This window comes from Helianthus annuus, chromosome 8 (assembly GCF_002127325.2).
Source record: "Helianthus annuus cultivar XRQ/B chromosome 8, HanXRQr2.0-SUNRISE, whole genome shotgun sequence".
NCBI lineage: Eukaryota > Viridiplantae > Streptophyta > Magnoliopsida > Asterales > Asteraceae > Helianthus > Helianthus annuus.
In genome coordinates, this window is record NC_035440.2 from 49,562,680 (window position 1) to 49,576,401 (window position 13,722).

The 13,722-nt window shown below is 35.2% G+C and overlaps 1 protein-coding gene across 2 annotated transcripts in view; it reads right to left on the reverse strand.

Annotated features, from left to right (window-relative positions):
* LOC110872828 (MADS-box protein CMB1) overlaps positions 1 to 12,167 on the reverse strand; it is a 34,288-nt gene extending 22,121 nt beyond the window's left edge. The window contains exons 1-2 of one of the 2 annotated variants that reach the window (XM_022121706.2): positions 11,878 to 12,167; positions 11,553 to 11,762 (exon numbers count right to left, since the gene is read on the reverse strand). In XM_022121706.2, the coding sequence (XP_021977398.2) occupies positions 11,553 to 11,737 (185 nt within the window). In that variant the 5' untranslated portion in view covers positions 11,738 to 11,762; positions 11,878 to 12,167. The remainder of the gene's footprint in view (positions 1 to 11,552; positions 11,763 to 11,877) is intronic. The other variant, XM_022121705.2, reaches the window with a different exon arrangement.
* Positions 12,168 to 13,722: the final 1,555 nt, after the last annotated feature.

Below are 13,722 nucleotides of genomic sequence, written 5' to 3' on the forward strand. Positions count from 1 at the left end.
ATGAAAAATCTTCAGTTTTTTAAATAACTTACAGACATGTAGGTTATGTGTAGGCTAAATTAACTACATGTATCTAGACTATGTGTGGGAAAAAATATATGATTTTTTTTGTATATATAATACATATATGAATGTAAGAAACATAAAATCTAAAAAATATGAACCTTAAATCCCAAAATTTAGTGATTTAGAGTTGTTCTTTTTGTTCTGGTAATAATTAGTGTTCTGTAATGATCCTTACCCTATATATATATATATATATATATATATATATATATATATATATAGGGTAAGGATCATTTCCGGACATTAATTATCGCGAGAACAAAAAGAAAAACTCTAAATCACTAAATTTTGGGATTTAAGGTTCATATTTCTTAAATTTTATGTTTCTTACATTTATATGTTTATTACATATAGATAAAAAAATCATATATATTTCTCTACACATAGTTTACATACATGTAGGTAATTTAGCCTAAGCATAACCTACATGTGTGTAAGTTATTTAGAAACTTAAGATTTTTCATATTTTGTTTAAATTCTAGTGTGAGAAACAATAAATATTACATTTATAACATTTCATTTACTTTTTAGGTTTTTAGGATTGAAAAAATAAGTGATTCACTTTGTTCTGCGTATTCTGGCAATATTTAGTGTTTTGCATTGAATCTTCCTATATATATATATATATATATATATATATATATATATATGGCTAAAATTTCACATATGATATAGTTGAGATCAGGGGCGGCCCTGGGGTGGGTGGGGAGGACCACCGGCCAGGGTCCGTGATTCCGAGGGACAAGTGTTTTTCATTTGGATATATAAATATGTTATATATATATTTTTTAATTAGTATAGCCATACAAACACCAAGATAGACCCACTCACAAAACAATTCTTAAAGTTTAGAAGTTAGTCCATTAGATTTAGTAGGGGTGTGAATTTCTGACACGACACGAACCTAACACGAAATTCATAGGTTTAGGTTTAGTCAAAACGGGTCGGGTTCGGGTTAACCCGGTCGGGTTGACCCGTTTAACCCATTTATATTATATTATATATTTTTTTGCAATATGTTTATGTCATAAATTAATTTGAGTGTGTATTTTATGCATTATTATAATTTAAAAAGAGAGATTGAAATAAAGTTTATTATTAAAATGCAATTGTATTATATACATTTGTGTTATTTTTAAGTAAATATTCAATTTTAATATATTAATTAGCGAAAAAATTAAAAATTTGAAAATTCGGTTGAGCGGGTCGTGTTCGGGTCAACCCGCTAATATTCGGGTTCATATGACAAGATTTTTAAGTTCGGGTCGGGTTCGGGTTCGTATAATATTTTCGGGTTCGGGTTGGGTGGGACCCACTAACCTGCGAACCCGACCATTTAGCACCCCTAAGATTTAGTTAGCCGAATACCAATTTGACTAGAAAAAATAATTCGATACTATGATTTTGTCAACGGTTGTATAAAAAACTAGTTTACATTATATATTTCGTTTAAGGCTAAGAGCACATTTTTCGAGCTCGAGCAGAGTACATGAATTCTCAAGACCAACCCTGATTGAAATAGTTTGTTGGTTAAGTTCGATATTATATAACCCAGATACTAGTGGAATTTATATATCTATCAATTCATCAAATCTTGATGAATAGTAACATATTTTTGTCTTTTGTTGTTTTGTGGTTTTTTTTCCTTTTTTTAACTTTAGGGTGTTTTTTTTTTCATTTTTTGTTTTACAACATTATTTGTTATTTTATTATTTTGCCATAAAAAGTTAAACAAGTTTTTCCTTAAATTGGTCGTCGTTCATTAGCTACTTAGCACCATCTTTGGTGGTCACATTGGGTCCCTTAGTTTTTTTTTTTTTTTTTTTTTTTTTTTTTTTTTTTTTGTGTCCGGTTGCTATTTAGCACAGTGTTTAGTAGCTTTTACGTCACATGAGTCATTTTATGTTAAAAATTCGTGTTTTTGTTTTACGTTTTTTTTTTCTGGTTTTAGCCGTAGTTTGGTTGCTACTTAACACAATTTTACGCCCGCACAGCCCTGCAACACTGGTAACATGGTTTTAAGCCCCGTCGGGGGCTTAAGACTAGTTGATAATTAAAATTAATATATAAAGTGTAAAAATAATGTTTCATATTTATTGCGTTTTAAACAAAGATAATAAATAATAACAAGGGTTGTTTTCAGTGTGTTAGAGAATATATCTCTTAACTAAATAAACATAAATTAACTAAATAAACATAAATTAACTGAAATATATAATCAACAGTATGCTAATTTAAGTGACTTTTATCATGGGGTATGATGAAAACGATTAGAATCACACTAGAAAAGCATATTCTTTAAATAAATTTCCTATCCAATAAGATCAGAAGTCAGAAAGAGAAAGTTTTTTTTAAAAAACACTTATTATAAGAAATGTTTTACAAATCACTCATTTTAGTAAATAAATTTTGCATGACACTCCTTTAGGAAAAAACTCGACAATTTTTTGGTTCAACGAATTCAAACAAATTTCGTGGCTTCAATATTAGACCTAGTAGGTTTTCTTTATGTTTTACTACAGTACACGCTACATCTAAGCTACCATTGCTAGTGTCTGCACTCCGAGGATCCTCATTTAATGGATAGCTACTACAAAAAAGCTAGATGGAGACCTTCATGTCTTGCAATGACATGTAACTCAACAAGAAGTCATGTCAGTGTTGCTTATCATGATTTCATTCAGTCAAACTTCTATTTTACTTTGATCAGAGTCATTTGCAGTAATCTTTGTATTTGAAGAGTAGGCCCTTCCTTCCTTACCCACAACTTTGTGGATATTGCATGTAGTGCTCCTTGGCTTGTCAGTGATATATGTTTTTACATTCTTCTTGCACTTCCAGTGATATAAGAATGCATTGATGTTTTTCACTAGCGACCACATGTCATTACTAAACTAAGAATTTACATATTGACCTTATATATATATATATATATATATATATATATATCCTAATTCTATATATATATATAGGGAGGGGCTCATGCGAGAACCACCCTTATTGTGAAAACCTTGAGAACCAATGTGAACATAACATAAAATAGCTAAAAAAAACTAAAAAAAACATAAAAAAACCTAACCCCGCCCCCCCACCCCCCAAACCTAAACCCCCCCCCCCCCCCAAGCTAAAATGCTAAAAACTAAACCCCCAAAAAACCTAAAAAAATCAAAAAAAATTTTTTTGAATTTTTTAATATTTTTCATGTTAAAATCGCTACTTTTAGAAGCCAAAAATTTTTTTTTTTTAAATAAAGTAAAAAAAAAAAATTTTTTTGGCTTCGAAAAGTAGCGATTTTTTTATAAAAAATATTCAAAAATTCAAAAAATTTTTTTTGTGTGATTTTTAGCTATTTTTAGGCATTTTTGGTGTGTGTTCACATTGGTTCTCGCGGTTCTCACAATAAGAGGTGGTTCTCGCATGATCTTCTCCCTATATATATATATATATATATATATATATATATATATATATATATATATATAGGACAAAGATCCGTTAGGAACCACCCTTTATTGCGAGAACCAATGTGAATACAACAAAAAATGTCTAAAAATAGCTAAAAACCAATTTTTTTGCTACAAAAAGTAGCGATTTTAACATAAAAAATATTAAAAAAAAATTATATTTTTTTTTTATTTTTTTAGATTTCTTTAGGTTTTTTGGGGGTTTAGTTTTTAGCATTTTAGTTTGGGGGGGGGGGGTTAGGTTTTTTGGAGGGGGGGGGGGTGGGGGTTAGGTTTTTTAGGTTTTTTTTAGCTATTTTAGGTTGTGTTCACATTGGTTCTCGTGGTTCTCGCAATAAAGGTCGTTCTCGCATGAACTTTACCATATATATATATATATATATATATATATATATATATATATATATATATATATATATATATATATATATATATATATATATATATATATATATATTTCTTGCTCACCTTTTATTTCGTGGTGAAATTTAGTAACTAACTTGAAGCTGGTGTATAAATGTTTTAGCTTTTTCAGTGTATAACTCACACACATTTTAATCCTATTTCTAAATCTATAATTTTGTCCACCATATTATTACATGGATTTGTAGCTATGACGTTGACGTTTTCACTTAGTTTTACATAAAGTAAGATGGTATTTGATTTGTCATTACGATTAGAAATAACAACATTTTGAAAAAGAAATAAGGGAAAAAAAAATAAGAAACATGAGTATTATTTTAAGATATGATGGAATAAGGGGAGTGATATGTATACAAACAAGGAATTTGAATAAGGTTATACTTGAAATGTGTCAAACATACAACTTTGAAATCAAATATGGTCCGTGATTAGAAAATCTCATAACACCCTAAGTGTTATGCATATCAGTGAGGATAATGCTGATTTACATGCTCATTTTAGCTTTTATATGGTTGAAGTTAACTTACAGTTATCTAAATGTCAAGCTAATATTCTTGTACCTATGTATCTCCAACATTGACATTTATAAAACAACAATCAAAGTTTTACTAGATTGTAAGTGTTTCCATACATGGATTAGTCTGTAAGAGAGAAATTGTTAATAGTTCAGATTGGGTTAGAGTCTTAGAAACATAGTCCGTCAGATTTTAAATCGCTGAAATGCCGTTCAACTTAATAGAAAAATTAAAGGGAAAATTAGTTTTAATACCCAAAGGTGTTACAAAATTGAAACCATAGAATCTGAACTTGCAACTCGAATACCTTAAAGGTGTTACTTTTAGAAAACCAGCAGGATTATCTAATCCAGGATTATCTTATCTGGGTAATTAATTATTAAGATTCCATGTATTCCAATGATAATAAAATGAAAGGACATGTTTATTATTTCTATTTATCTTCTTAGTTATCATGCTAAAATCAGAACAAACAAAATAACCAAAGGTTTCAAATATATTCTAGATCATATTAAAACCTGGAAACACGCAATTGCCATAATAGGTGTCAAGCTCAGTATATTTTGTTTCAAATTATCGACTATGTTAACCCATTATATAAAACAAGAAAAGTTTCAATATGATTTTGGTATACTCCACATGACTACAATACGCCGCCGTTCTTGGTTCAATTATTTTTGTACAGTTAACCCAATATCGTATATTGTGTAATGTAGTATTGGCTTCAGTTTGAAAACTAGGCAGAAAGATAGATCCATGCCCAAAGATGACTCAACGTAAAACATAGCAAGGATATAGGTAAGTAATAAGTGGTATGCTTACGGGGATTGAATTTCATGTTAATAGTTGTTAATATAACCAGTGACAGAAGACATGACTAAGTTGATTGGTAGATCTATTTAGGATATTTTAGGGAGAAGACATTAGGAATGTGGGCTAATGTGACTTGTTGACCAAGTGTTAATTGACTCGGTAGTGTTTTGACCGAGTAGTGGGGAGTAAAAGGTGGTAGCATGGAAGACAACGTGGGAAGCAACATGGAGTTAGTTATTCAGTTTTATTTTGTTTTCGTTGAATAAATAGAGTAGCAGTAATTTGTTTTTTCAAGAGAGTTAGTTGCACTATCAAGTTCAGTTCGTTTTTCCTTTCATTGTAATTTGCTTTTCAGTTTGATATAAAATCCAGAAAATTGCCCCAAAATTTGTGTGAGTTTTATACTTTTAATCCCCTCTGATCTCCAACAATTAGGTTACACATTTAAGAGTGCACTGGTAAATTCCTCCTTTACAGTCAATTTGTTTGTGTTCATGTGATTCATTTGGTCATTAGTTTAATGGTTAAAAGCTTTTGACTTCACATGGTCAAGATTATTAATGATTTTAATCTGTCCTGATACTATTCCTAGTTTTGAACATAATTATAATCCAAAATTTTGTTGGTTCAGGCCCCACACTCTAACTCATAATGTCGGTCTAACGTGAACTCCTTCGGTCTTTGGTTCACAATTTCGGTCTATTTCTCGGTCTAAGGGTTCTTTTCAGTTAGCTTTATTTCTCAGACAACCAACGATCTCGGTTACCTCAGTCTTCCTTGGTGAGAAACTCGGTCATTGTATCACATACGGTCTAGATTTTTCAAGCCATCGGTCTTTTACAGCTTTGTTAGTCTTCTCTGTCTTCCGTCAGAATTCTTCCTGCAGCGGTCACGGTCTTTCTTTCCGGCATGAAGAACTGGTTCAGTCTTCGCTGTTCGATCTATCACGGAGTTGGTTCTTCTTCTGCGATGGCGGACTTTTTCCGGTGACTCGGTCTCTTTTTCGCCGTTTCTGTTTCTCCGGCGTGGTCTCTTACTCCACTTTTCGGATACTTTCTTCTACCGATCATCAACTTAGAGATCAGCTCTTGCGTCTTCCTATCTTTCATCTTCACGCTGGTATTCTTCTGCTCGTTCTCAACCCTACAGTCAAAAAGGGATGCGACTTCCACACGTGTTGCTTCTGCTCGTTCTCATCCCTACAGTGTAATCTTTCATCTTCACGCCGGCCAAGGCGGTTTCATTACTTTCTAATCTTCTTTAGACTATCAAAAAACTGCCTCACCGTCTTCACCTCGGTTCCTACTGCTGCTGCGTTTTGCCTTGCAGCGAAAGGGCTGCACTTTTTCTCAAAACCGACTCTCAAACCGGCTTCACCGTTTTTACTCGCTCCGATACCAAATGTGGGTTCACGCCCCACACACTAACTCACCACTCTCGTGGAAGTAAGTTTGCAGAAGAGAAAGGAACTGAAAAAAATTGATTTGATTGTCGAATTAAAAAAATGGTTACATCACATACTACTATTTATAATAAAAAACAAAAATAAACACATGCTAAATTAAACCATATTCTCCAACTTTCTAGCAACCACCATGCAATGTTCATATGCATGTAAATCAGTCAAATCCTAGACTAAATTTTCAATTAGTCACATACACACTTGTTGACCCGAATTGAACCCACGACTCGTAAACTAACCCGATTAACCCAACAAATTTCACCCAAAGGAAGAAAAAAACAGTTGAAGGAGGTGGTGAATAAAAAGTGGCATGATATCAAGGAAGTTACTGGAGGAACTGCACATGTACATATAGTTTCGCAAAGTTTTTTGGTTTTTACTTATTGTTCATTCATTGTATGGTTCATATATAGATAGATGCCCTCTAAGTTCAATATATCTGTTGTATTTTATTCTACAAGTATTTTTGTTACCTGTTGATGATTTTTAATGTCTTAAGGAATATTTGTCTTCTTGGTGTAAGGTGTCATTGAGAAAGAAACCGGAGACCAAGTCACCAAGATAGCTTCATGTAGTCATATATTAGGTTGGCCAAACCCAGAATAGGCATTCATGTAGTCATATATTATTCTGAGCCTCCCCTTGTAGCAGAGGTGGATAGTGTCCTTTGTTGCATTAAATCGTTTCCTAAAGGAACCTCATGTGGGAGGGATGGCTTAAGGGCACAACACATTTTGGATGCTTTATGTGGAGAGGGGTCTGCTATTGCCACTGATCTTTTGTACGCTATCACTACGGTCGTCAACTTATGGTTAGGGGGGAAATGCCCGTCATGTTTGGCAGAGTTTGTAGCGTCTGCTCCCCTCACACCACTTTTAAAACCCGACAATGGGATTAGGCCTATTGCAGTGGGTACTATATGGAGGCGTTTGGTTTCCAAGGTTGCTATTAAGGGTGTTGGTAAAGAAATGACAAAGTACCTTAATGATTTTCAGTTCGGGGTCGGCGTGTCGGGTGGCGCTGAGGCCATTTTACATAGTGTCAACAGGGTTCTAAGTGAACGTCACACTGATGGGTCTCTTGCAATGCTTTTTCTAATGCTTTTAACCAGGTGGATAGATCAGCCTTACTTCGTGAGGTCAGGATGAGGTGCCCTTCTATTTCTTTGTGGGTGGAATTTCTATATGGGCAGCCAGCAAGATTGTATCTTGGAGATGGACACATTTGGTCTACCACGGGAGTTCAGCAAGGGGACCCATTGGGACCACTTCTTTTCGCTCTTGTTTTGCACCCCCTTGTGCATCAGATTAGAGACAAATGCAAGCTTCTCCTTCATGCTTGGTATCTTGATGATGGGACTATCATTGGAGGTTCAGAAGAGGTGGCTAGAGTGTTGGACATCATTAAGGTGACGGGTCCAACATTGGGTCTTGAACTCAATATTAAGAAAACTGAGCTATTTTGGCCTTCTTGTGATGGTAGCAAGTTTCGTGATGGGTTATTTCCTAAGGACATCGGGAGGCCATCAGTGGGGGTGAAGCTTCTTGGGGGGGCCGTTAGTAGAGACGCAAGCTTTATTAGTGGGTTGGCAAAGAAAAGAGCTGCTAAGGCGGTAGATTTGATGCGTCTTCTACCGAAATTAGGTGACCCGCAGAGCGAACTACTCTTGCTTCGATCCTGTATGGGCATTGCCAAGCTTTTCTTTGGCTTGAGGACATGCCAACCTGTACACATGGAAGATGCAGCGTTGTTCTTTGACAAAGGTTTGCGTGAGGCGATTGAGGAATTGGTGGTTTGTGGAGGTCCTTTCTTTGGAGACCTTCAATGGCGACTTGCCTCTTTACCTATTAGGTTTGGGGGTTTGGGGTTGTATTCGGCTGTAGAGGCTTCATCCTATGCTTTTGTGGCCTCGAGGGCCCAATCCTGGGTGCTACAGGACCACATCTTAAGAGACAGTGGCATATGTGGTATGGATTCTGATTATGTTTGTGCTTTGGCTTGTCTTCGTGATACGATTCCAAGCTTTGACTTCAGCGGTTTCACTAATAAGGACACCGCCCCCCCCCCCCCCCCCCTAAAGCCCAACATGCATTGGCGAGTGCTCTTTTTAGTAAAATTGTCAACGAAATCGAAGTACAGTTTGACTTGACTGTTAGACAAAAAGCCGTTTTTGAGTGTCTCCGAGCACCACATGCACAAGATTTCCTTCTTGCTATACCTATAGATGGGTTAGGCCAGCATATGTCGCCGGTTGAGTATCGTACTATCCTTAAGTATCGCCTCATGATTCCTTTATTCCCAGTTGATGAGGTATGCCCTGTCTGTCATAAGGCGTGTTTGGATTCCTTTGGGGAGCATGCGGTTCATTGTAAAGAGCTCCCGGGGTTCAAATACCGACATGATTTGGTTAGGGATGTCCTTTTTGACATATTTAGGTGCGCTGGTATTTCTGCTAAGAAAGAGGCACCCGTTAATTTCTTAACAGACCCGTTGGAAGGGAGATCTACCCTTCCACCGGCCGACATTCTAGTCTTTGGATGGGTAGGAGGAAAACATGCCTGTGTGGATCTAACAGGGGTTTCCCCGCTTGTGGGCTTAGGGGGTAGTGCTTTCACGGTGGGTCAGGCTGCTTTAAAGGCTGCTTCGGGTAAAGTGACCAAACATGAGAAAGCGTGCCTTGACAACCAACACGTGTTTATCCCATTTGCTTTTGATACTTTTGGTTTTCTGGCGCCAGAGGCTGTGGACCTACTTAGTCGAGTTCAAAGGGTCATGCATAGTAATGTTATGACCCCGAGATCTATGAACGTAGTTTTTAAAAGGCTTAGTTTTGCTATTCAAAAAGGGGTAGCGGCGCAGTTTGTTGCCCGTTTACCAACTATTTCGATACATAGGAGAATAATCAGAAGCTGTTGTAGTGATGTAGTTACTGCATCCAACAATGATATGATAGCTCCCTAGTGGTGTGAGCATATGGTGGAGGGAGTTCATTAGGCGAGATCAAAAGCCGATTTATGGTATAACAACAGTACCCTATGTAGCATAAAAGGCACATTGTGCAAGTCTTGATGCAATAAATACCAACATCTGAGGAATATTGAGATTTCCCCCCAACAATTTTCTCCTACTTGTTCATACTGGAATTGCTTGGAAAGTTTTAATACAACTAGTGACTATATTTTCATAATTTATTATTAGATAATGTTTAAACATTGTCTTATAGTCACTATAAGACAATGTTTAAACATTATCTAATAATAAATTATGAAAATATGGCCATACTATATGATACTGTTTTACCATCACCAGATCATACTTTTGTTTTCTCACTCGCAAAAAATGTATTAACAAACAAGTTTTGACTTTAGGGAGCCGTCGTGCCTATATATTGTCAGCGAAATTGTTTCTTGAATCTATACCGTCTTGTTACCACATGTACTTAACGGATTTATAAACTTCTTGTGAATTTCAACACCTTGCTTTCAAAGTAACTTCCATGATGATATGATATATTAGAAAGGATTGTCCTACTTAAACATTATTTGGTAGGTTATGCATGTACTTAAAAAGTTAACACTGATTTATAAACCCATGGCCGGCCCTTAGGGTGGGCGGGAAAGACCACCGGCCAAGGCCTGATACTTCGTTGGACACGTTATCTTAAAAAAAAGTCTGATATGTAAATGTAAAAAAAAAAAAAATTAATAGGGTATACTCATACAAACACCAACATTGGCCCACTTACAAAACTATTTTTATGGTTTAGATTAGTTATTAGCCCATTGTCATTAGGTGTAAACCTTTAATGAGTCCAATACCCAATTTCGTCACTTTTTTAGAGCTCGAAAACGTTTATAATAAACCATTAAACTCCTTGTGGAGTTTGATCTTTATTAGACCAACACCTTGTTTTCAAAGTAATTTCAATGAGGATATGATATCTTATGATGAATTCTCGATAAATTAGAAAGGATTGTCCAACCACCACATCATTTGGTACGTACAACAAAACGAAATGGTCAAAGATGAACTATTAGCATAAGGTCCAAAACAAATATCATCATTAATAGATGATTTCAAACTCCCATCACAGAAGCTACACATAAGAAAATTATAGCTTGATTCCAAATGATAATCAATGTTATTTTATGTGTGAAAATTATTAATATTCAATTAGTCATCTAGAATATCATTGCAATGATACTAACCTTTTTTATCTTTATACCGATCTCTTTCCCCAAGAAAAAAAATACATTTTTAATTAAAATTCACACAATGTAGGTTCAAAAATTAACTTACTTCTGGGACCCAGTGGACAATTAGTTATTCTGAGAGGAATATCATTTCTTAACTAGCTCAGGTCTGAATTTATTAACTTTTGGTAACAAGAGTGAAAATGGATAATATATGCTCATACCCAATGTATAATAATGAAAATTATCACTGTTAGAAAATAAAAATAGAAGAAAAGCAGCTAAGAAAACAATAAAACAAATTGGGATGTATATTAACAAGAACCCCTTAGGTAATCAGTTATTATTGAATATAAATATTTATAACATTTTTTTATTATTATGATTATAAGCTAAAAGGGAGCAAAACACCAATTTATCAACTAATTGTTTCCCAAAATGCATTTTCTATCCATAGGGTTTTTTTTACATATATCATCTTTTCATTTATTAATCCGAGATCTAATTTTAATATATTTAGCAAACCCAAAAGAGATTATAAAATGAACTAAAAGAAACACACAAAAACTTGGAATATAATCATAACTGTATATGTATATGTTTATAGAGAGTGTACCTTGGGCCGCTACAGAATTCATAGAGCTTGCCACCACTGGAGAAGATGATAAGGGCAACTTCAGCATCACAGAGCACAGAGAGCTCATAGGCCTTCTTCAGTAACCCATTTCTTCTTTTGGAAAATGTCACTTGTCGATTTATCTTGTTCTCTATCCTTTTCAGCTCCACCCTTCCTCTACCCATCCTTTGATCTCTATTTTTACAACAACTATTTTATATATAATTACTCAAAAACATAAATATAACTAACAATATGTTCAAATATAGTTAAATAGATGGATGGATTCACCATAAAAGAAAAAATCTGGTGCAGATTGTAGTACCTGATGATAGATCTCTTACCCTTGCTTTCTTCTTCTTTTCTCTTGTCGGCAGATGAAACTTTTTTCCTTTGTGGATAGTTCTTAGGTTCCTTGTACTTTTGTTGATGGCATTTACAACACTAATTTCCGCAAAAGATAAATACAACCCACTATTTGTTCAGTATATATGTCTTTCTGTATCCACATAAACACAATTAATAGAGTTGATAGATGGATTTAGTTTTGACATATTTGACTGCTAGAATATGACAGGAGAGTGAGTCTGACAGGTTCCTTCATAATCTGGTGGATTTTGTGGAAAACTAAACAAAACTGTTAGGCTTTCAAATAACTTAATTATATCATTATAGATGTAAACTTTAAGTGAATCAATAAGATTAGTTAGCTTTTCCTCTTTCTCCTTTCCCCTTCCCCTTTTGTTTGAGTATATGTATATTGCATCTAACATATTATAAAAAGTTTGTAGGCTTAAAGAAAACTAATTCAGATTTGATCCACTAAAGACTGTTGGTATCATCGTCATCGGAAACCCAGGACCATTCGGAACGGACGGTGTTGTGACCGCACACACAATCGTTTTCAAACAACCCACAATAATCACAGTGCATCATTATAAAACGAACAAAAAAGAACTTCTGAATGATAACAAACTAACCGAACAGATCTTGAAACGAACTTGAACTTTGAATAACAATAACTTGTAATACAGAAACTTAACGAACTGTCTTATTGGAACAAGGATTTGCAGCCGTATATATGTGCAACGAAGGGGTACGTCTCATACAGTCACAACGTTTCAACGAAGAGATATGACGTTTCCATGATAACCGCTCATGCGGTTATTTGCTTTGGACGTACCGGTTCGTTCTATATCGGCCCAACCCACTTGTTTTCCAACACAACATAACCTAACTGGACTTAACGTATTGTTCGACCCACTAGACTTGGCCTCCGGCCCAAATATATAATATAAACATAAACAGTTTTGACCCATTACTTAACTAAAGCAAATAATAAACGATACCAGCCCGAACACCGTTTTCGGATGGACTTGATTATTGATCTTCATTCACCGCCCTAAGCAAGAACATCCGAGTCTTTGGCCGTGATCACTCCTTGCGATTGTTGGTGACCTCTATCTTGACCACCACTTCGTCGTCGCTTGATTCGTCGAGCCAACCGCAATTGTTGCTTGAATTTCCAGCCATGCCATCTTCCTTTCTCTCATGCTCTTTCTTCATGTAGTCGAAGTACCACTCGACTAGTTCCAAGTAATAGATGTAGGCGACTTTCATCTCGTATGCATCATCCGGTTCGTAACCGTACTTGGCCGCAATCACATCCCACATATTTTTCTCCATCACTTCTTTGAACCCTCCGTTGTGCTTTACGATGCGGTGTAACAATATGAGACTAAGGTCTCGGCCATCGATCAGTTCTGGCGACATTGCTTTCTCACATACAATCGCGAGGAAATCCAAAATAAACCAAACCAAGACTTCTTCGAACGGTGCATCGAAGAATCTTTGGTGTTTTTTTATTTCCTAGTGCAATGTAATAAGATCTCCCGTTTCCACACAACTTTCCATAATCATGTTTCTTTCAACGACGTCCTCCTCGAGTTGTGAGAGAATTAACGCTCGTTCCCGAAGCGTTTCTCTTGATTGACGCGGGTTATCTTTCTCGCCTTCAATGTAAATCAAAAGTGCCTTTTTTGCTTTCTTGGAATACACAACTTCCTTCTTTTTAACCTTTGAATTTTCACCGTACACTTTCTTCTTGTTTCTTGCTTTCTCGAATTCCCTTTCGTAGTATTCACCCAAACACTCTTGGAATTCTTTCTTC